Raw genomic sequence first — 24,658 nt, forward strand, 5'->3', positions numbered from 1 at the left:
GGCAGAAAATATTCTACTCCAAATCTGGAGCAGCTCATCCGGGGAATTAACTCTACCATACAGAAGATCACAGTCAATGTTTTGTAGAGAGTAAGGTAGTCAGAGCTCCTGGGGAGTGTCGGAGGTAGAGTCGGCAACGCGGTGGTACTTCTGGTGATGCAGGCTTCCTTAAGCCACGGTAACGGCTGACCATTAGATGGACTATACGCTTGTTTTGTCAGTCCCTAGTCTTATAAAAACAAACAAAACGTAGGGTAGGTACCGACGGAAACACTGTGGATGCACGGATAGTTGATATATTTTCCACTGAATACGGCCTAGTCAATAAAGCCTAACCGAAAACTAAATATTGTTTTATGGCTTAAAACCTATTATGAGCGAGACCTTGCCCAACTTTTCATAATCTTATTTGTATATGTATATTAATGACTTCGTTGTTCTTTTACTAGTGATGATCGGCTTTTAAAATTTTCCCCTAAATATCACTAAGAATTTGGTTTTTAAATATTGAGAAAGTTGTAGGATATAATTATATTTATTTCTTTATCTAGTTGCACAAAATAGGTAGTTTAGTTGCTGGAAAGAACAGTTCAACAAACTTCACAGAAAGATACTATTTCCCTAAAGTCTCTCTTCTAAAATTTCCTTAGATTCTTTTTGTATGATCACTAGCTGACCCCGCAAACGTTGTTCTGTCATATATGTTATTAACCCCCTTAATCCCCCCCCCCTTATAACGTAAGACCTATCCGATATGTACACAAAATTACATAAAAATCGGTCCAGTCGTTTCGGAGGAGTATGATAATTAACATTGTGACATGAGAATTTTAAATATAAGATAAATTTTATTTTTACACCTGTTATTTCGTTGTATTGTACAATCGTATTTTGATAGACGTTCAAGGATTGTTGAATCAGTGCTACAGCTGTCTAAGAGTGATTGATAATGTAGATATAGTAATAAAAAAGATGTATTTTTTAGACATTTTATAAATAAGCAGACAAGAAATCTGCCAGTCATTAATCCTCATGGTTTCCACGTTTATATGTTCTTTGCATATACATTATACAGGTAGGACGGAGAGGCGATGAGGCCTGAGGAGAGCAATCGAGGTTCTTCTTCAAATGTCTAATGGTCTATCAAGAAGAACCTGTTCGCTTCAATATGTACATATTTTATTAAGATATTTTGGTTGATGTTGTTTCAGATTTGTAAACATAGGAAAAGCTTATAATATACATTACGTTAACGTTTTCTTTCATAATTCAAGGAGTTCATGTGTCACCTGTCTAGACAAGTAGGGCAGATTTTTAAGATAAGTGATAACGTTTACACATTTCATGCCGCCGTAAGCATGATGTAGTATAGATAAAGTACGTAAAACCGTATTGTACAGATGTATGTTATACAGATAAATTTTCCTGTAACCTGTCAGTTTGATAAAATACTGTAAGAGATATCTGTCTGACTATCATCAGATAGATACATTTTAGTAGATTGAATTGCGAAATAAAATCGAACGAATAATGAAATCTTTTGTTCATTAAACACTGAGATTTAAAATTTTAAATATTATATAGATATTTTCTACGATATTGGTAATTTTCTTCGCTAATTAATATCCACGACGGAATTATATATTGCTATTATAATTGTGTTTGCTCGCAAACGCAAAAAACCGACTTCAATTACATCTACGAGTAATACAATGTAGATCGACGAAAAAATATTCAAGTAACTACGCGTTATCAAAGATTACTCAAAAAGTAGTTATCAGATCTCAATAAAATTTATATGTGACCACATGATCATCAGCATCAAACAACAGCTTTCGATTAAATTAAAAATTATTAAAATCGGTACACCCAGTATAAAGTTATTGCGGATTTTCAAGAAGTTCCCTCGATTTCTCTGGGATCCCATCATCAGATCCTGGTTTCCTTATCATGGCACTAAACTAGGGATATCTTCTTTCCAACAAAAAAAGAATTATCAAAATCGGTACACCCAGTAAAAAGTTATTGCGGATTTTCAAGAGTTTCCCTCGATTTCTCTGCGATCCCATCACCAGATCCTGGTTTCCTTATACTAAACTACTACTATACTAAACTACTAAACTTGGGATATCTCCTTTTCAACAAAAAAAGATTTATCAAAATCGGTACATCCAGTAGAAAGTTATGCGGTATAATACAACGTAAGTCGACGAAAAAAGCGTCAAGTAAAAACGCATTATTATAGATATAACTCGAAAAGTAGTTGTTAGATCTCAAATAAATTTAAATGGGACCAATTGACACACACCACCTTTCGATTAAAAGAAAAATTGTCGAATTCGGTCCACACGGTCAAAAGTTCTGATGTAACATACATTAAAAAAAAAATACAGTCGAATTGAGAATCTCCTCCTTTTTTGGAAGTCGGTTAAAAAGCGACAAAATCGCAACAAGCTAAATATCTAAAATATCTAAATCTAAATCTTTAACATAACACGATCATTTTATCTGTCAGTAAAATACATCGATAAAGTGTAGCTGAAAGTGGATATGTTTAGAATATAATAATTTTAACACAATGTATTGTTATTGAAATGATTAATAAATTGTTGTGTTTATTTTTTTTTCTTTTCATTGTAGATATCTATGTAATTAATACTGTGTACATGTATGGTCTCACAGGCTGTGAGACTTTGAGAGAGTGTATTACAATATAATATAATTTAAATAATAATATATTTGTCAGGTTGGCGTGGTTGGGCGTACCGGAGCGGGTAAATCGTCGCTTATATCTGCTCTCTTCCGTCTGGCGCCGATCGACGGTCACGTGTTAATCGACGATGTCGACACCGGCGAAATAGCTCTCAAGGTTAACATTCTTGAATTACAAACATGTGTTTACACAGCTAATAATTTTAATTAACTATTGCGTTTAATGAAGCCCCTGCAATCACTCTTATTAATATAGCAGTTGTTTATCATTTTTCATATTAATGTTTAGGATAACGACTTATAGAAATGTTTGTTTTTATAGGATCTGCGATCCAGGATATCCATTATTCCCCAAGAACCAGTGCTGTTTTCAGCAAGCCTGCGATACAATTTAGATCCCTTCGACAAATATAGTGATGCCGAAATATGGATGGCTTTGGAACAGGTAAAGTAATCAATAGGTAGTTGGTAATTTAATTTAAATTGAAGACATGAAAAGGATGCTCAGGCTTCGTTTTAAAATAATATCGATCTAGATATGTAAGCAAAAAAATATCACATTAATAGGATCGATAAAAAATAGGCAGAAATAGGCGGGGTTAACTAAAACTGTAATAATTACGGTCACTCGAGGTAACTTTGATTGACAAGGGTAACTTTGACAGTCCAATGGCAAAATTATTTTTTATTTTTTACGTGGTCCACATTTAGTGCGTAAAATTAAATTTATAAAATTTGTTTACTTAACAAACTTCTTAAATGATCTCTGAAAAAAAAAAAGAAGCTATCAAACGAAGTTAATGTCAAAAACATTGCTAAAAGTTCCGCGCGCAATTTTTGTATTTTTTTCAGTCGTAAACTTTTTAGATAACTCAAAAATTTTGCCAGTGTCTTAAAATCTCATCTGTGTCAAAGTTACCCATACAGGGGTTATAACTTTGACATAGTAAAATTAAACGCAAGCGTGTCTTTTCACCGCTAAACGGAGTCCATTCCCATTAACTCCGACTTTTCGAGGTGTATCTGTACCGATTACCGATAGTATTGATCTTCTAGGCATAAATGTTTCGTCTAATATAAACTTCGGACTATGCATAGAATCCAAGGCAAAAACTGCTGGTAAGAAACTTGGTATCCTCAATAAAGTCAGGCAGTACTTCACACCGGAACAGCTTCTTACTCTGTACCAAGCACAAATTCGATCGTGTATGGAGTACTGCAGCCACTTATGTGATGGCTCTGCCAAGTACCAGCTAGCTGCTTTGGATTCTGTGGATTGACGCACCAGGAGACTCATTGGTGATGAATCGCTGGTTTGCTTTAGACTTCAAAGTCACGAACATCGGCGCAAGGTTGCCTGTTTGTCGGTATTTTACAGGTTTTATTTCGGAGAGTGTGCTCTAGAACTATACAATTTGCATGAATCTGCACTGCTATGTGGTTGAAATCCCACGATCTCGCACTAAACGGTTTGCTTCCTCGTTTCTAATACGCACCGCAAAAATTTATAATGCCCTACCGGCTTCCGTTTTTCCAACAAACTATAACTTGGGTATCTTTAAATCAAGAGTGAATAGGCATCTTCTAGGCAAGCGCGCACCACCTTAGGCTGCGTCTTCACTTCATCACACCATCAGGTGAGATCGCAGTCAAGCGCTAGTCTATATATTTAAAAAAAATGCCAGTTTTTGATACATATTATGATTTTTATAGCCGTTAAATAACTTGAGAGTATGAAAACCAACAAGAAAGCACATATTAAATTAACTCTTGTGTCTCATATTTAACATTGTCAAATTCTTATTCTTATTCTTAAAATAGCTCCCTTGCGGATTTGCCCTTATCAGAAACATTGTCAAAGTAAGCTATAAAAAAATATAGTAATGATCTGTCAAAGTTATCCCGATTGTGTATTACATATATATTATATAGGTTTGATAAAATTTACAAACTTTTCAAATAAAGAAAAAAATAACAAAAACAGAGTGACAGGTGAAGTATCAAAGGCCATCTTACTCCGTCGGTTTCTGTAAGCAAGCAATGGCTGATCGTGACAATACTTTTAGATCGTTTACCAAAGCCGAACGTCATGTGCTAGCGTATACGATGACGAAACTTCACAATCAATCAATGAGAATATATTTAATATGTACGATTTTTATTTTTGTGTTACCCACAATTAGGAATTCTAAACATTTTTGAATATCATATCAAAAATTGACCGCTCCAGCGGGATTCGAACCCGCGTCTTCGACATACCGTGTCGACGCTCTAGCCAATTAAGCTATGGAACGATATACCCGCTAGAGCGAAACTTTTGACATGATGATTTTTACTTTCGGTTTAAGCGAACCGTGGCGCCGTCTATAGTGAGTTCTTTACAGAGACTCGTAACTATTCAAAGTTTCATATTACAATGAAAATCTTTGACAGGAGACGACACCATGCTATTTTTAATATGTACGATTTTTATTTTTGTGTTACCCACAATTAGGAATTCTAAACATTTTTGAATATCATATCAAAAATTGACCGCTCCAGCGGGATTCGAACCCGCGTCTTCGACATACCGTGTCGACGCTCTAGCCAATTAAGCTATGGAACGATATACCCGCTAGAGCGAAACTTTTGACATGATGATTTTTACTTTCGGTTTAAGCGCACCGTGGCGCCGTCTATAGTGAGTTCTTTACAGAGACTCGTAACTATTCAAAGTTTCATATTACAATGAAAATCTTTGACAGGAGACGACACCATGCTATTTTTAATATGTACGATTTTTATTTTTGTGTTACCCACAATTAGGAATTCTAAACATTTTTGAATATCATATCAAAAATTGACCGCTCCAGCGGGATTCGAACCCGCGTCTTCGACATACCGTGTCGACGCTCTAGCCAATTAAGCTATGGAACGATATACCCGCTAGAGCGAAACTTTTGACATGATGATTTTTACTTTCGGTTTAAGCGCACCGTGGCGCCGTCTATAGTGAGTTCTTTACAGAGACTCGTAACTATTCAAAGTTTCATATTACAATGAAAATCTTTGACAGGAGACGACACCATGCTATTTTTAATATGTACGATTTTTATTTTTGTGTTACCCACAATTAGGAATTTTAAACATTTTTGAATATCATATCAAAAATTGACCGCTCCAGCGGGATTCGAACCCGCGTCTTCGACATACCGTGTCGACGCTCTAGCCAATTAAGCTATGGAACGATATACCCGCTAGAGCGAAACTTTTGACATGATGATTTTTACTTTCGGTTTAAGCGCACCGTGGCGCCGTCTATAGTGAGTTCTTTACAGAGACTCGTAACTATTCAAAGTTTCATATTACAATGAAAATCTTTGACAGGAGACGACACCATGCTATTTTTAATATGTACGATTTTTATTTTTGTGTTACCCACAATTAGGAATTCTAAACATTTTTGAATATCATATCAAAAATTGACCGCTCCAGCGGGATTCGAACCCGCGTCTTCGACATACCGTGTCGACGCTCTAGCCAATTAAGCTATGGAACGATATACCCGCTAGAGCGAAACTTTTGACATGATGATTTTTACTTTCGGTTTAAGCGCACCGTGGCGCCGTCTATAGTGAGTTCTTTACAGAGACTCGTAACTATTCAAAGTTTCATATTACAATGAAAATCTTTGACAGGAGACGACACCATGCTATTTTTAATATGTACGATTTTTATTTTTGTGTTACCCACAATTAGGAATTCTAAACATTTTTGAATATCATATCAAAAATTGACCGCTCCAGCGGGATTCGAACCCGCGTCTTCGACATACCGTGTCGACGCTCTAGCCAATTAAGCTATGGAACGATATACCCGCTAGAGCGAAACTTTTGACATGATGATTTTTACTTTCGGTTTAAGCGCACCGTGGCGCCGTCTATAGTGAGTTCTTTACAGCGACTCGTAACTATTCAAAGTTTCATATTACAATGAAAATCTTTGACAGGAGACGACACCATGCTATTTTTAATATGTACGATTTTTATTTTTGTGTTACCCACAATTAGGAATTCTAAACATTTTTGAATATCATATCAAAAATTGACCGCTCCAGCGGGATTCGAACCCGCGTCTTCGACATACCGTGTCGACGCTCTAGCCAATTAAGCTATGGAACGATATACCCGCTAGAGCGAAACTTTTGACATGATGATTTTTACTTTCGGTTTAAGCGCACCGTGGCGCCGTCTATAGTGAGTTCTTTACAGCGACTCGTAACTATTCAAAGTTTCATATTACAATGAAAATCTTTGACAGGAGACGACACCATGCTATTTTTAATATGTACGATTTTTATTTTTGTGTTACCCACAATTAGGAATTCTAAACATTTTTGAATATCATATCAAAAATTGACCGCTCCAGCGGGATTCGAACCCGCGTCTTCGACATACCGTGTCGACGCTCTAGCCAATTAAGCTATGGAACGATATACCCGCTAGAGCGAAACTTTTGACATGATGATTTTTACTTTCGGTTTAAGCGCACCGTGGCGCCGTCTATAGTGAGTTCTTTACAGAGACTCGTAACTATTCAAAGTTTCATATTACAATGAAAATCTTTGACAGGAGACGACACCATGCTATTTTTAATATGTACGATTTTTATTTTTGTGTTACCCACAATTAGGAATTCTAAACATTTTTGAATATCATATCAAAAATTGACCGCTCCAGCGGGATTCGAACCCGCGTCTTCGACATACCGTGTCGACGCTCTAGCCAATTAAGCTATGGAACGATATACCCGCTAGAGCGAAACTTTTGACATGATGATTTTTACTTTCGGTTTAAGCGCACCGTGGCGCCGTCTATAGTGAGTTCTTTACAGAGACTCGTAACTATTCAAAGTTTCATATTACAATGAAAATCTTTGACAGGAGACGACACCATGCTATTTTTAATATGTACGATTTTTATTTTTGTGTTACCCACAATTAGGAATTCTAAACATTTTTGAATATCATATCAAAAATTGACCGCTCCAGCGGGATTCGAACCCGCGTCTTCGACATACCGTGTCGACGCTCTAGCCAATTAAGCTATGGAACGATATACCCGCTAGAGCGAAACTTTTGACATGATGATTTTTACTTTCGGTTTAAGCGCACCGTGGCGCCGTCTATAGTGAGTTCTTTACAGAGACTCGTAACTATTCAAAGTTTCATATTACAATGAAAATCTTTGACAGGAGACGACACCATGCTATTTTTAATATGTACGATTTTTATTTTTGTGTTACCCACAATTAGGAATTCTAAACATTTTTGAATATCATATCAAAAATTGACCGCTCCAGCGGGATTCGAACCCGCGTCTTCGACATACCGTGTCGACGCTCTAGCCAATTAAGCTATGGAACGATATACCCGCTAGAGCGAAACTTTTGACATGATGATTTTTACTTTCGGTTTAAGCGCACCGTGGCGCCGTCTATAGTGAGTTCTTTACAGCGACTCGTAACTATTCAAAGTTTCATATTACAATGAAAATCTTTGACAGGAGACGACACCATGCTATTTTTAATATGTACGATTTTTATTTTTGTGTTACCCACAATTAGGAATTCTAAACATTTTTGAATATCATATCAAAAATTGACCGCTCCAGCGGGATTCGAACCCGCGTCTTCGACATACCGTGTCGACGCTCTAGCCAATTAAGCTATGGAACGATATACCCGCTAGAGCGAAACTTTTGACATGATGATTTTTACTTTCGGTTTAAGCGCACCGTGGCGCCGTCTATAGTGAGTTCTTTACAGCGACTCGTAACTATTCAAAGTTTCATATTACAATGAAAATCTTTGACAGGAGACGACACCATGCTATTTTTAATATGTACGATTTTTATTTTTGTGTTACCCACAATTAGGAATTCTAAACATTTTTGAATATCATATCAAAAATTGACCGCTCCAGCGGGATTCGAACCCGCGTCTTCGACATACCGTGTCGACGCTCTAGCCAATTAAGCTATGGAACGATATACCCGCTAGAGCGAAACTTTTGACATGATGATTTTTACTTTCGGTTTAAGCGCACCGTGGCGCCGTCTATAGTGAGTTCTTTACAGAGACTCGTAACTATTCAAAGTTTCATATTACAATGAAAATCTTTGACAGGAGACGACACCATGCTATTTTTAATATGTACGATTTTTATTTTTGTGTTACCCACAATTAGGAATTCTAAACATTTTTGAATATCATATCAAAAATTGACCGCTCCAGCGGGATTCGAACCCGCGTCTTCGACATACCGTGTCGACGCTCTAGCCAATTAAGCTATGGAACGATATACCCGCTAGAGCGAAACTTTTGACATGATGATTTTTACTTTCGGTTTAAGCGCACCGTGGCGCCGTCTATAGTGAGTTCTTTACAGAGACTCGTAACTATTCAAAGTTTCATATTACAATGAAAATCTTTGACAGGAGACGACACCATGCTATTTTTAATATGTACGATTTTTATTTTTGTGTTACCCACAATTAGGAATTCTAAACATTTTTGAATATCATATCAAAAATTGACCGCTCCAGCGGGATTCGAACCCGCGTCTTCGACATACCGTGTCGACGCTCTAGCCAATTAAGCTATGGAACGATATACCCGCTAGAGCGAAACTTTTGACATGATGATTTTTACTTTCGGTTTAAGCGCACCGTGGCGCCGTCTATAGTGAGTTCTTTACAGAGACTCGTAACTATTCAAAGTTTCATATTACAATGAAAATCTTTGACAGGAGACGACACCATGCTATTTTTAATATGTACGATTTTTATTTTTGTGTTACCCACAATTATTAATTTTTGATATGATATTCAAAAATGTTTAGAATTCCTAATTGTGGGTAACACAAAAATAAAAATCGTACATATTAAAAATAGCATGGTGTCGTCTCCTGTCAAAGATTTTCATTGTAATATGAAACTTTGAATAGTTACGAGTCTCTGTAAAGAACTCACTATAGACGGCGCCACGGTGCGCTTAAACCGAAAGTAAAAATCATCATGTCAAAAGTTTCGCTCTAGCGGGTATATCGTTCCATAGCTTAATTGGCTAGAGCGTCGACACGGTATGTCGAAGACGCGGGTTCGAATCCCGCTGGAGCGGTCAATTTTTGATATGATATTCAAAAATGTTTAGAATTCCTAATTGTGGGTAACACAAAAATAAAAATCGTACATATTAAAAATAGCATGGTGTCGTCTCCTGTCAAAGATTTTCATTGTAATATGAAACTTTGAATAGTTACGAGTCTCTGTAAAGAACTCACTATAGACGGCGCCACGGTGCGCTTAAACCGAAAGTAAAAATCATCATGTCAAAAGTTTCGCTCTAGCGGGTATATCGTTCCATAGCTTAATTGGCTAGAGCGTCGACACGGTATGTCGAAGACGCGGGTTCGAATCCCGCTGGAGCGGTCAATTTTTGATATGATATTCAAAAATGTTTAAAATTCCTAATTGTGGGTAACACAAAAATAAAAATCGTACATATTAAAAATAGCATGGTGTCGTCTCCTGTCAAAGATTTTCATTGTAATATGAAACTTTGAATAGTTACGAGTCTCTGTAAAGAACTCACTATAGACGGCGCCACGGTGCGCTTAAACCGAAAGTAAAAATCATCATGTCAAAAGTTTCGCTCTAGCGGGTATATCGTTCCATAGCTTAATTGGCTAGAGCGTCGACACGGTATGTCGAAGACGCGGGTTCGAATCCCGCTGGAGCGGTCAATTTTTGATATGATATTCGAGAATATATTTGATAGTACTTAAGCTGATTATTTTACCGTCGAAGGCTTATATACCGTGAAACTAACGGAACTCGAATATATATACCTTTAAAGTGAAAACCGGTGATATACGATGGTACTTATAATTGTACTTAGTCTTAGGTATATTGAAACGATTGGCCAGAAAAAGTAATGTTTCCGCAAGAATCAAATAAGTACAACGTATTAAACTGGCGTCCTTCCATTTAACTGCGATATTAGCATTGATTTAATCTAAATATTCAATTTATTTGCCCTAACACTGTAATAAAATTAATTAATAAATAGTTATTATTTATAAAATTAGCGTCATGTGTACGTTATTATCGTATCAATGACCGAATCACATGAGTTTTAACGTTTAGTTGGTTATTATTAGCCCTATTTACGCATGTCTCCTCCCATCTTTTTTTTACAAATGTGTCGATTTCAAACTTACGCATTATTGAGCTGGTGGTGATGATACTTACTACCACTTAATTTTTTTCATGTATGTTTTTGGCTACGGTATGCCTCTAGATGACCTACACGGACGGACACCAGTTCAATAACAGTGTATTGCGGGTCAGGTGGAGCTGAAGCAGTCGGTGTCGTCGCTGTCGGCCGCCGTGGAGGCGGGCGGCGCCAACTTCAGCGCGGGCCAGCGCCAGCTGCTGTGCCTGGCGCGCGCCGCGCTCGCGCGCAACCGCCTGCTCGTGCTGGACGAGGCCACCGCCAACGTCGACCCCAAGTACGTCCCCTGCGCCGCGTGTACCGCTCCGGTGTACTGCTGCGTGTGCCACGTGCGCAACTAAATTATGTGCGCCACGTGCGCAACTAAATTATGTGCGCACTAGCCCACAGTGGAGCAGCGTGGAGGATTAAGCTCCGATCCTTCTCCCACATGGAGAGAGGAGCCTATGCCCGGTTGTGGGACGTTACAGGTTGAATCGTCGACATTATATACCCACCCAAACGAAAAGAAAACTTGAATTACATCGACAAGTTATACGACGCAGCCAGTCGGTAAAACGATCATACAAAATGATACAACTGTGTGACAAAATTGGTGAATATCGATATTTGTCAAGTTGTGCCCCTTTGCCAGTCATTCTAAGTATTCAACAATATTTTTCGTGTTCTGTGATTTAAATGCGATTATATGTATCTTCACATTTTTAGTATATTTTTAAAAACGGATGTCCAAATCACTACATAGTATAAAACAAAGTCGCTTTCTCTGTCCCTGCACATGTATGTACGCTTAAATCTTTAAAACTACGCAACGGATTTTGATGCGGTTTTTTTTAATAGATAGATTGATTCAAGAGGAAGGTTAATATGTATAATAACATCCATTAAATAGTGGAGAAATACTGTTATTTTTAAGTTTTCTAATGTTATGTCGTAAATAATTATTTTTTTTCGCTTAAATTGCAAACGCAGGCTGAACCCTACGAGATTTATCAAAATAATGTACTAAGTATTGTACACATTGAAAAGGTCTACAGAAAACTCCGCGATGGTATATACCTATCTCTTATGGATATCCCACAATAACATTTTTTTGTCGTTTACTTTTTACGACAAATAATGGCTAATTTTCGAAGCGATTTTAACCAATACAGCATTAATCCTTATCCAATTATAGTAGTTTATGCAACTGTCATATAATGAAGGGTATTAAAACACGAGTGTGAGTTTATGAAACGAGCGCAGCGAGTTTCATAATAGTAACGAGTGTTTTAATACCCGTGTTATATGCAGTTGCATACACTACTTTATCTTCACTAATGCAATTAATCAAACAACAAGAGTAAAAGCTGACAATAGTTTATTTATAATAATTGTTCAAATTTTGGATGGTACAATTTTGAAAGTTAATGTTAATTATTGATCCAGCAGCTGTAGCGGTCGCGGGGCAAGCAGTAGAGCTCGTAGACGGAGTCGGAATAAGTTATTATATTCTTTTTCATATAATTTTCTAGATTTTTCTGGCAAAAGATTGTGAGTTAATTTTGTTGCCAATTCTAGAATATCCGGAGGCGTACAAATATCATCGTCGCTATCTATTTTTAACTTTTAATTTATTAAATTAAATTCACGCGTACGTGTATTGTCACAGTGATTTTGCCGCCATTAAAATCTAACCAATGAGAGCGCAGCTGCGCGCATGCGCGCGATGTTATAATGAGATTTTACGATATCGATGTGGATATTATACCATCATGTGAAATTGCTTAAATTGAGTGTTTTGTTGTCTGCGCTATAACAGTAGTAATTATAAGTCAAGTATTGGAAACATAAGTAGAATGTTACAACATTAGTGTAGATAAAATACCTTAAATATATTTTTTATTTAATATAGATCTATATGGACCTTTACAGCATATGATTTAAATGAATATTTTCGAAGATATTACAGATTTAAAAATCGCGGTACGTAGCGTTTGCGGCGGTTCCGGCCGGCTTTTACTCTAAGTTAACGCGTGCGGGCCACGGGCAGCAATGAATAAATCAAAACTACTGGATCGATTTTAATCATTTTTTCAGTGAATGTCATAGGCTATAATTATATTTTATACCCGTGCGAAGCCGGAGCGGGTCGCTAGTATTAAATAAATAAATAAATGTCTCTATAAAACCGATTAGCTCTAAGCCGATGTGGTATACCGAAATTAACAATAACTGGTTTGCTTACAAACGAGAAAAAAAACGACTTCAATAACATCGACAAGACAAGAATACGACGTAGGTAGACTGCTGGTAAAACAGTCAATTAAATATGCATATTAGAGATAACTTAAAGAGTACTCATCAGATCTTGATCAAATTTAAGTGGAACTATATGACAAGCACCACCTTCCTTTTCTTTATGGCCGAGTACTGTACATTGAAACAATAATTTACCTGTTTATAACAAACTACGTTAAATTATAACGTTTACATAACATGGTAAAATGTGTAACAAATTTGATCTTAAAAAGTAACTAATGGTGTCAAAAATGTTTCCTTACCTTGCTAAAATGTATCATAGACCAACAATCCTTGTATACAACCAACGTCATTGTAACAAAAACTTCGGTACAACTAATATATCTAATTTCCTTCAGTTTTGTTGTATCAAGGTTTTATTTTATTACAAAAAATTGTTTTTTATACTCAAAGCAAATTCAATCACAGGACTAAGTAAGGCGATCTTCATTGATGTATTACAATTTTATAGATATTTATAATAATAATTATTCTTACGCCAGATTTAACGGTATTTACTTAAAAGCTAGCAGTAACAATGTCTATTGAGTATCCATTAATTGTCCGCTACAGTTTACGCAATAACGTCAATAAACCTTTTTTTTATTTACAGCACTGACGCCCTGATTCAAAAATCAATACGTAAATTTTTCTCTGATTGTACTGTGCTGACAGTAGCGCATCGCTTGCACACAGTCGCGGATTCGGACCGAGTTGTTGTAAGTAATCTTTTTTGAGCTCATATCCTTTTCAGGACTTTTATTTAATAAAGGAATATTTAAAATTTTCTGATAATACTACTGTACAGACAAATTGGACTAAAGATCTTCGCGAGCGCAGTCGTAAACGACTGTTAACGTAAAAATAAATTATTATCTTCATAGGTTTAATAAAAAAGAAATTTATATTCTTTTCGAACATTTATCCTAAACGTCCTAAATAAATTCCTAAAATTAATATTATCAGATTAAAAATATTATAATGCATAGTTATGTAAAATTTTAGTACTATAATGTTTCTTTCGCAGGTAATGGAGGCAGGTCGAATTGTAGAGTGTGGTCACCCTCACGATTTGCTCCAAAACGAAAATGGTCACTTTACAAAAATGGTTAATCAGTTGGGTCCCGCTTCTGAACAAAGTCTACGCGAAACTGCGCATAACGCTTATTTACAACATATAAAATACGTCGACGCCGACGACCAAACGCAATAACTTGCAATTATAAAGTGCATATTTACGTGTTACGGGTGTAATATTACGGTAGGGTGACTTACGACACAATCAAATCTTTTGTTGTCATAAGCTAACTAGACGATCGCGCGCCCTACGACGGCGAATCCGCGAATTTTCTTTACAAAGCTTGACATAATTATAGACCCCGTAACACGTAAATACTAATAATTTATATTATATTTAGTACTTTTATAAAGCAAAGCTTTTGCTTATGGCTGAATTTTACGACAGTGACAGTGTGATTTTAATGAACTAAATGGAAATTTATGAATGTGCCTTGGAATGTATACTTTAATGTTAGGCATAGGAACTACAATTTTTTTTAGCAGAAGCTCTTATTGAACAAACAAAACATAAGATTTGCCTAATATAACATTAATACCTCAAGAGAATTTTCGATGTTTTTGTAGTGTGTTAATATTTAAAATATTACAAATGGTGTATGAATGATACATAATTATTTACTTTTTATTCAGAGACAGGTGATTCACAAAGTTTACTTAAAATATTTTTATATTAATAAATACATCTTATATGTAGAATTATAAGTGTAGTACTATTTCATACAGTATACTTGTGTCCATGCTGACATAAGGTTCGATATAAACATTGTTTTTACAAATATTTTTGTGGTTTTAAGTAGGACTCAATATACCATGCAGGTTATTATCCACCCATTAGTTAGAAAATTCCCATCCAAATTAATTTAGCTGTTCTTAAGAAAACAAACGAATAACTAAGTAAAATAAAAATGGGTTTCATGCATTTATATTGTATAATTTATGCTATGAAAAAGGCAAAAGCATCACATATGTATCTTGTCAATTAATTATATTTGTATGTGTAATTTTGAATTATTTAGTTTATATATACTGTGTACATGCTTGAGTCACAGAAGACCAAAATAATTTAGGCTTATATGTCACAAACTACTTATTCTAAGTACTTAAAAATGTCAAATTTTTTATAATAAACCAATAATGTTTTATTCCTTATGACTCCTTCTTTTGTCTATCTTACAGTTTCCTTTACTTTTATTTTGTTACTTACAGTAAACTTTAGAGCTGTGCATTTACAATTAGATTTTGATTGTTTTATTTAAGAATTTGATTAGATATTAGTTATATAATATGTTACTTATTAAGTGTTAACATTGTAATGTTCTTAAAAAACCAAGTAGATTGTAAGCAAATTAAATATTTGTTTATTTAATTCTATATATTAGTAGAATAGTTTAATGTTTTGAATAATTGGATTGCTTATAAAGTATGTTTAAAAAATTAATTATTTATTGAACATATAAATGTATAAAATCAGTGAATATTTCATTATAATAAAGAATATAATTTTATATGGTTGTCTCATTGAAAGATTGATTGAATAATGCAACATTTTTATTTTTATTAATATAAAATTTAAACAAGTTGAACTTTGCCATTTTTAACTAAATCCGCAATTGGTTTGTATTGTAATATATGCTGGGAACCCTCTGGAAAAAAAGGAACACTTTGTAAGGAAAATAATAAGTTTAATAAGAATATTTAAATCACACTTTAATGGTATTCAAGATAAGTGATTTAACCAAAATTAATCAAAGTAAAAAAAATGTGTGCGTGTACTAGTGTGCACACGTAAGAAGTGAAACTTCTTTATGACCTTATTTATCGAAAAATGATCTACTATATGCAACTTTACAGAAATTGGTTATTAAATTTAAATTAGATAAAGATTAACAAAAGACTTATTATCGTAGACATGAATACAAATAATACAATTATTTCATTTTACCTTATTACTACTAAGATTATTACAGCATTTCATTAATTGTAATAGAATTATTACTATCATTGTTATCGTTATTATATATTTTTGTTATTAATAGCTTATGGTAACTGAAATATGAACATTTATCACGTCACTATAGTGTTAGAAATAAATAAGGGTGCAATAGAAAAATGGACAAGTCTAGTGGTGGGAGTAAGTCCGCTTAAACAACATTCTATCCCTACTCCTCTGAAGAAAGTACTCTTCGAATCAACCGTGGTAGGGACAAGAAAAAGATGGCACATAATTGAAAAATGTGATGCGTAACTGAAAAAATGTGACGGTAATTTTTTTTCCAACGCCGATAAAGAAGTTTCACTTCAATTTACTCACTTTTGAATCATTCATTTATGAATTAAAATTATATTAGTTTTAATTAACTAATTAAAGCTAAAAGTTAAGCTGCCAGTGACGCAGAATGTAGATTCTGCAAGAAGAATCTACATTCAAGAAAAATCGGCAAGAAACTATGATCATTCTTTTAAAAAAATGAGTAGTATTATAAAAATATTAAAATCATGTATGACATACACAACCACTAAATTCACAAATCTTTAACATAAGATTAACATATTCATTGATGATTATACCTTCTATATCTATTTCTTCATCTTGATCACCCAATAGATCTTCTAGTATAATTCCATTAACAGTTTCGTTAGCCTTAAGAAATACATGAGATTGATAATTAGGATATATAGCCATTTTATTCAGTTCAAATGATTGCATATTCCCCGGGACATGATTCAATACTGTACTTTTAAAATGACTCTCCATGTTTAAAATGTATTCCTGAGCATATCTAAATTCAGATGGAGTTAAATAATTCGTACCAGCTTCTATTCGTTGCTTCTCCTCATTAACTATAGCAATGCAAAATTTTTCTATTTTATTTAACCTAGTCTTCAGATAATTACAAATTATGTATTTAATTCTATTTAATTCCATTTTGTGGATACACGAACGTAGATCTGTTTTAGGTAGTTTATTAATGTTTCGTTCCATATGTTGTATTTGTCCTAACATACATTCGACCATATCGTTATGATGGGGAAGTATTTCTGGTGCCAAACGTTCATTTTGCCAAGCGTTTTGAAGGGTTTTTAACACTGTTTCTGCTGTAATTTCTTCCTCATCTTCACTTAACTCTATGTCTTCAGTATCCATAAGCTATATCAGTTTTATTTAGCAATAACAACAAAGCAACACTGAGTACGAACAATTTTTAATTACAATTTTTACAATCTAATTCATAATTGACAGAACAACGACAGTTGACACAAAGGTAGATGTGAGGCGTATTTATTGGAACAGATAAAAATAACAGGTATTTGAAAGTAACAAATAACAACTGTTATTCTGAATTTGAAATAACTGTTATCTAAAATAACATTAAGTAACAGATACGTAAATATCAAATACTTATACCAAATACTATTGTTACTTGTTACCGCAACTGTTATTAGCAGTCTGTTATTTCTCGAATAACATTTCTTATCTCACTCTAGCTCATAAGTATCGCGCCTTGCAAAATAGAGAAACACCTAGTATTTTATTACACAATACACATATTTACCTCTCAGTTGCACTGCAATGCCTATACCATGCCAAAAAGGGAAGCACCTAGTATTTATTACCCCAAAAATATTAACTCCCAAATGTGGTCATGTTATGTATTGTCTCTTATTCGGATACATTGTAAAAATTGTAGTGCCATATTGTGTGTTACTAATAAATAATATTTTATGAATCAAGTACTGTAAAACCAACTTTATTATTTAAATATAAGTATTTTAATATATAAATATTGTTAAATAAAATATGTGTCACTCGTTTGAAATCATGCTGTGTATCCAAACGTTGGCTCATCCCGGTTTGACATGATTGGTTAATAAATTAACCTTGTAAATTCAACTTTACGACATAAATAATAAGAATGATATTCATTTGTGATTATGATTGATAATGTTTAAATTTTGAAATTCCTCTTTATTAAAATTTCATAATGGAACAAATTACAAAGCGTTTTGAATATTGGAAGTGATAGAAGAAATTTTAAGATTCTTGTATTTCTTGTTTTTAAAATTAGTTTAATAGTTAGTTAGTCAGTGTTGTTAGTTAGTAATAGTTAGTTACTTAGTTAGTGTTTATATTCATTGTATACCTATATAGTTTAGATTTCGATTAAAAATAGTGTATTGTTAGTTTGTTTTCTTATTATTTGTTAGGACTTAGGTTTAGGTGTAAAATTTTTACCTATTTAGGCATAAAAATGTCTTTCAATAAAAAAGTGAGTAAAACATCGAAATCGGTCTACCCAGTGAAAAGTTCTGATGTAATATATAAAAAAAAATACAATCGAATTGAGAGCCTCCTCCTTTTTTGGAAGTCGGTTGATGAAGGGAATTGTTCAGTTTACAATGTACAAGAACAAAATTCGTTATCCGCATAAACTTAAATAACAGGCTGTTATTTTATAACAGGTATTGATATCTGTTATTTTTCCATAACAGTAACAGATATAACAGGTAACATGTTTCACCTGTTATAGCCCACGTCTACACAAAGGGCGCGTTCCACCTGAGGCCCACAATTTCACTGACCACGATCGCCTGAGTGACCATATTTCATTTAATGAATCTACTGCTTGTAGAGGTTAAAAAATACTAAATTCTATCAAAAGGGAACGAGAAAATACTAAAAATCTATTACATGTTTTCGCTGTTGTGTTACAACGAAAAAGCATAATATTGTCCTCTTGATTATAACGATAAACCAATAAGATGAACAAAGAAAACATTATAAATCAATCAGAGATAAATAAATGTTTGTTACGTAAAATTAAAATCTACAAAAATATAGGTATTTTTAAATTGTGATCGAGTTATGATCGGTTCTTTATGTTGGTTAACATTGTCATAAAGTTGTTTTGAGTCCATTATTTGATTTGAAAGCCCTACTTGTGTTTCACTCGGAATTGATAACTACGGGAAGCCACTACATTCCAAGAACAATAATATTCAATCCTTAGTACCTATGAAATACAGCTCAAATTGGCTTGTTTAATAAGAGGCTCATATAAAATGCCTCTGGGAAGTACCATTTATGTAAAATTAAATTTAGGTACAAACAGTGTTACAAAACTCAAAACTTGTATAATTTAAGTTTCATGTGCTAAAATAGAGTAAATCGGGAGAATACACTCTAAAATCGTTTTATCGATATTTGTTCACCAAAAAAATCGCGAGTTCCACCGATAAATCGGTAACAGGTTTTACATACAGACGAAAAGAATAAAAATTAAAGATATACCTACCTAATCAATTTTTTCAATACATGTGAGATTCCTCCCAACAGCTTTCCCTTTCGAATAATGAATATTAGAAAGTGATAGTTACAATCCATTCGATGAAAAGGGGAATACCCCGCATTTTTTCGAGAGGTTTGCCGTATGAAGGAAAAAATGTACCAGAATAGTTGAAAAGCGTGAATTCTACCAAAATGTACCAAATATTTTTTGTCTACTAGATACTGTTACCGGTACCTCGAAATCTACCAAAAAAGTAGAAATCTACTAAATCTGGTCACGCTGACGACCGCTCAAAATCTCAAATTGTCGTTCCACTAACGTAAAAAACGCCGCGGCCGTTGTGGGCAAATTTTATAAGTGGAAAGTATATTTGGGCGCTGTCAAGTGTCAGGTGTCACCTGTGTGCTTGCGATATGGCGGCATGGTGAAAACATGCAGCTGTAAGCGTTGTGAGTTAATATTTCGCATGGATTGAAGTAAAAATTAATTCAACATGGATTCCTGGGAATTTGTCGTTGCGTTTTTGTATCTAAGTTGCTAAATCGAATGAAAGATAACATTCACAATTTGACATTAACAGTTGTTTTTTTTTAAATTCCCGCCACGTTTTGATGAAAGCCTACTCTGACCCACCCATATTTTGTGGGCGAAGTGGTCGCGAATAGTGACGTCATCTATGATGTCAAACGATCGCTCGCGACGACCACAGGCCTTAAGGCTAGTTTACACTTTGATAAGTGCGAGTGCATGTGTTTAGTGAGAGTGCTTAGTGATTAGTACAAAACACTTGTGGACTCAACTGGTTAGTGGGAGTGATTAGTAATCAGCGTAGTCACTTGAATAGAAGCGTGTTCTATTATGCCCTTCCTTCCTCTTGACTCGTAGCTTGTCTAGCTTGTAAACGTTTGGAGATGCTTGTTAAGTGATTAGTGTTTCCCATTGTGGCTTGGAGGACACCCGCTGTGTTTTTTCTATATTTGAAATAAATACTATGAAATTATTCAAAAGGAAAAATGTCGAAGTGGACCAAAGACACGACCTATAAATTTGTACAGGTCTATGTAAAACATGAATGTCTTTATAATTGTAAAGACCCTAAATATAAATTTAAATGAGCCCGAGAGGTCTTCAGTTTCATACACTATCGCGTTTAATATTTGTTTTAATTATCGCTTGCAATAGGAAGTGCGCTTGTTTTTGTTCGTCTGTACTTGCTGTTCGACGCCCTACAGTTGAATTTTACTAAGTGCAGGAGCTAAACAGTATTGGACACAACTAGTGCTAAGGACTTACACTCTTATTTGCAATTGCTAAACACCTGCACTCGCACAAATCTTTTTTTTTTATTTTATTTTTTTTATTACGATATGGGCTTACTCTTGACCTCAGTCTAGCTCTAGAGCACAGACGAGGTCGAAGATGGAGCGAGTTCGCCCAGAAGAAGCCTGTTCACTCGCGCTTTAAACATGTTCGGGTTATATGAACTCGGAAATACAGACGCCGGCAGGGAATTCCATTCCTTGGCTGTGCGCATTAAAAAAGATGATTCGAAGCGCTTTGTACGTATGAAAGGTATATCAATCAGGTAGGGATGAAAGCCTGCGGTACGTCTGAAAGTCCGATGGAAGAAAGGAGATGGGGGTATGAGCTCGTGCAGCTCCAGGGCACACTCTCCAAAGTACAACCTGTAAAAGACCGTTAGACTGGCAACCTTTCTTCGGTGAGCCAGAGTATGAAGAGATTTCACCAAACTGGCATTACCGATAAGCCGCTTGGCTCTGCGTTCCACTGAGTCCAGTGTGGCGAGTTGATATTTAGCTGAGCCATCCCACAAGTGACTACAATATTCCATGCACGATCGGATTTGAGCTTTGTATAGCGTAAGAAGCTGTTTAGGCGTGAAATATCGCTTAACCTTATTTAAGATGCCAAGCTTTCTGGCCGCAGTTTGCGCTTTGGACTCAATGTAATTGCCAAAGTTGAGGTTAGAATTCAACTCTATGCCAAGGAGGTCGAGGGTATCGGACACAGGGACAGGTGTACCACGGAAAGTAGGAGTCAAGTTGAAAGGACTCCGTTTGGTGGAGAATAAACAGGCCTGCGTTTTGGCGGCGTTGAACGTGACCAGGTTGCAATCACCCCATTGGGATACTTGCCCCAGTATTGAATTTGTTCGTTCCACCATGGTCTCTCTCTGAGAACGTATTACGTCCCTGCTGTCTTTTGCGCTGGACAAATATCTCTCAACAATCGTACTGTCATCTGTGTATCCAACAATGCCTGGTCGTAGCATGTCGTTAATATGGAGCAGGAAAAGAGTTGCAGAGAGAACAGAACCTTGAGGGACGCCGGCGTTTATATCCATCAGGTCAGAGGAGCAGCCGTCCACGACCACTCTGATCGACCTTTCACTCAAAAAGTCTGAAATCCAGCTACAAAAGTCAGCAGGGATGCCGTAAGCAGGAAGTTTGCTAAGGAGACTTGCGTGCCAAGCCCTGTCGAAGGCCTTCGAGATATCTAGTGATACAGCGAGCGCCTCACCATGTTTCTCAATGGCTTCGCCCCAGCAGTGTGTGACATACACCAGAAGATCTCCAGTAGACCGCCCCTGACGAAAGCCGTATTGGTGGTCACTGAGGAGTTCATTGTCCTCTAGGTAGTTCAGCAACATGCTGTTAAGTACCTTTTCCATGACTTTGCAGAGCATGGAGGTGATGGCGATTGGTCGGTAGTTGCAGGGATTCATTCGGCTACCCTTTTTGGGCACTGGCTGCACATTAGCCAGCTTCCAAGATTTTGGCACCGTTCTAGTTTGAAGAGAGAGGCGGTACAGGCGCGTGAGAACAGGAGACAGCTCAGGTGCACAGGCCTTTAGGACGCGCGCAGGTATACCATCAGGTCCACTAGTCTTATTCACGTCAAGGTTCAGCAACACTCTACGGACCTCTTTATTGTGGATCGTGATCTCTTGCATAGAAGAGTCACATCGAGGCAAGGATGGTGGTTGTGTAGAGCTAGCGTCAAGACGCGAATTGCTCGCAAAGAGAGATGCAAACAAGTTTGCCTTTTCCACTGCCGAGTGAGCTAGCGAACCATCAGGCTTCTGCAGAGGAGGCAATGTAGGGCGGCAGAAATTGGACTCTACTGCCTTCGACAGAGACCAGAATTGTTTACTACCAGGGGGGTAGGAGGCAAGTTTAGTGCCTATACGACGGATATGGTCGAATCGGGCCTTTTGTAATATCCGTTTGCAGGACTTGGCGGCTGAATTAAAAGCTTTCTTCCTCGTGCGAACCCTCCGCGCTCCAACTTTGGCATCGCGGACTTGTACCCAAGCTTTGTAAGCAGACTCTTTAAGGGCTTCAGCATGGGTGCACTCAGCATTGTACCAAGGTCGGGATTTGTGGTCGAGCGATATGTCGGAGAATGGTATAAAGTATTCCATTCCCTGTCGAATCACGCCCGCAACTGCCTCAGCCGAACACGAGGGGTCACCCGAGGAAAAACAGGCATGCCGCCAAGGGAAAGATGCATAGAAATGCCGCATCTCTTCCCAGTCCGCTAACTCATATCGCCACACTCTTCTTGTGCCCCTTGGACAGTTGTCCGGAGAAGAGGCGGTCGATATGGATTTCACCAGACAATGGTCGGATGATCCTAGAGGGGCAGATACTGAGACCGAGTGTCTGTCTGGATCTGTAGTCAGCAGAAGGTCCAGGCAATTGGCTGTATGGCAATATCTGGTACCCGTGTTGCAACCTGTAATCAAATCAAAGTGTAAACTAGCCTTTATATTGAACGATAGAATGGACGCCACGGGCGTTAAGGACGCTTAGTGGAACGCGGCTAAAATAACATTGTTTGACAGTAAATATTGCCACTATTGTTTAGATCCAAGCTTAATTCTAAACAAAATTAACATTAAAAATAATCCTAATTATTTTTAACAGTTATGTTTCGAATTACATACAATGTTAGAACAGGATGCAAATATAAATGAAGAAATTCGTTTATTAATTTTTATGAGCAGTCTGATTCAGGCCAGAGCTTGAAATTAGTCATAAATTAGTGATGTACCGGATATCTGTATCCGTATCCGTTTCCGCGGATATCAGCGGGAAAAATGAGATCCGTATCCGTCACTTTTCTCGCGGATCCTATACAGATCTTTTATTAATTTTCAAATTCAATTGACAGGATAAAATGCTGCATAATAACTCAGATTATGTGATTAAGTAGTATAATTAAAAAATATTTGGCACCTTTAATTGCAAACTTACTTTTATAAATATAAGAAAATGAAAAACAAATAACTTTTTTATTGAAACAACTTTTTCGTATTTTATCGCGGTTATTTTTTAGATGCCCAACGTTTCCTGGACCTGGTTGCTAAACAGAAGTAATACGCGCGCAATGCAAGTTGATACCTTTCCTGCCTATGGTTGCCAGATTTTATCGGGATTTGGCAGGACTCTCTATCGAATTTTTGCAAACCCTCCAGATTCCCGACTCCTGAGAAAGAAAAAAATCTCCCGAAAAACAACTTCATTTTAGAAAACATTAATTTTAAGTTCCAAATTTTCATCAAACAAAACCTCGCCGCTCGGCGCTTCGGCAGTATTGGCATGTTGTTGGCGGAGAAACTAAGGTGGAGCACGGCAGGAAATATTCTGCTTAAAATCTGGAGCAGCCCGACAAGGGAAGTAAATCAGCTAAATAATACTGATTTCAAAAGTGTTGTGTTCCTGTCGTGAGTAAGTTGCGGGGGGGGGGGATTGGGGCTAGGGTATGTGGGGGGTATAAGTGACGTTAATCGCTTACCATCATGTGAGCCTTACGCTTGTTTGCTGACCTAGTTGTATAAAAAAAAAACAGAACACAGAAAACAGATCCATAGCAATTAGAGTATCCGATGCTGAAAAGGAACAATTTTATAAGGAAGCAGAGCAGTTTTCCAAACGAGCTATTAAGTACTTAGAAGAAAGATTTAATTTTAGTGAGAACTCCTTATATAAAAGACTCCC

General features: G+C 36.1%; 2 protein-coding genes across 2 annotated transcripts in view; one reads left to right on the forward strand and one right to left on the reverse strand.

The window, feature by feature from the left end:
* LOC123664852 (ATP-binding cassette sub-family C member 4-like) overlaps window positions 1-15,851 on the forward strand; it is a 65,756-nt gene extending 49,905 nt beyond the window's left edge. Inside the window, exons 21-25 of the mRNA XM_045599269.1 lie at window positions 2,747-2,869; window positions 3,035-3,157; window positions 11,103-11,263; window positions 13,880-13,985; window positions 14,294-15,851. Coding sequence (XP_045455225.1) covers window positions 2,747-2,869; window positions 3,035-3,157; window positions 11,103-11,263; window positions 13,880-13,985; window positions 14,294-14,479 — 699 coding nt within the window. The 3' untranslated portion in view covers window positions 14,480-15,851. The remainder of the gene's footprint in view (window positions 1-2,746; window positions 2,870-3,034; window positions 3,158-11,102; window positions 11,264-13,879; window positions 13,986-14,293) is intronic.
* Window positions 15,852-15,876: 25 nt separating this feature from the next.
* Window positions 15,877-17,604, reverse strand: LOC123664787 (DNA replication complex GINS protein SLD5). Its single transcript, XM_045599264.1, has 2 exons — window positions 16,915-17,604; window positions 15,877-15,989 (listed from the first exon to the last, which is right to left on the reverse strand). Exons 1-2 carry the CDS (start codon window positions 17,489-17,491, stop codon window positions 15,916-15,918), a joined length of 651 nt encoding a protein of 216 aa, XP_045455220.1. The 5' UTR covers window positions 17,492-17,604; the 3' UTR covers window positions 15,877-15,915.
* Window positions 17,605-24,658: the final 7,054 nt, after the last annotated feature.

Source organism: Melitaea cinxia, chromosome 2, assembly GCF_905220565.1.
Source record: "Melitaea cinxia chromosome 2, ilMelCinx1.1, whole genome shotgun sequence".
NCBI classification, from domain to species: domain Eukaryota; kingdom Metazoa; phylum Arthropoda; class Insecta; order Lepidoptera; family Nymphalidae; genus Melitaea; species Melitaea cinxia.

Excerpts from the sequence above, each read along its gene's own strand:
- LOC123664787 (XM_045599264.1), bottom strand. The coding sequence starts at position 17,491 with ATGGATACTGAAGACATAGAGTTAAGTGAAGATGAGGAAGAAATTACA. Across the intron at positions 15,990-16,914 it reads TGAAGAAATAGATATAGAAG|AGGGTTCCCAGCATATATTA; the intron begins GTATAATCATCA and ends CTTTTTTTCCAG.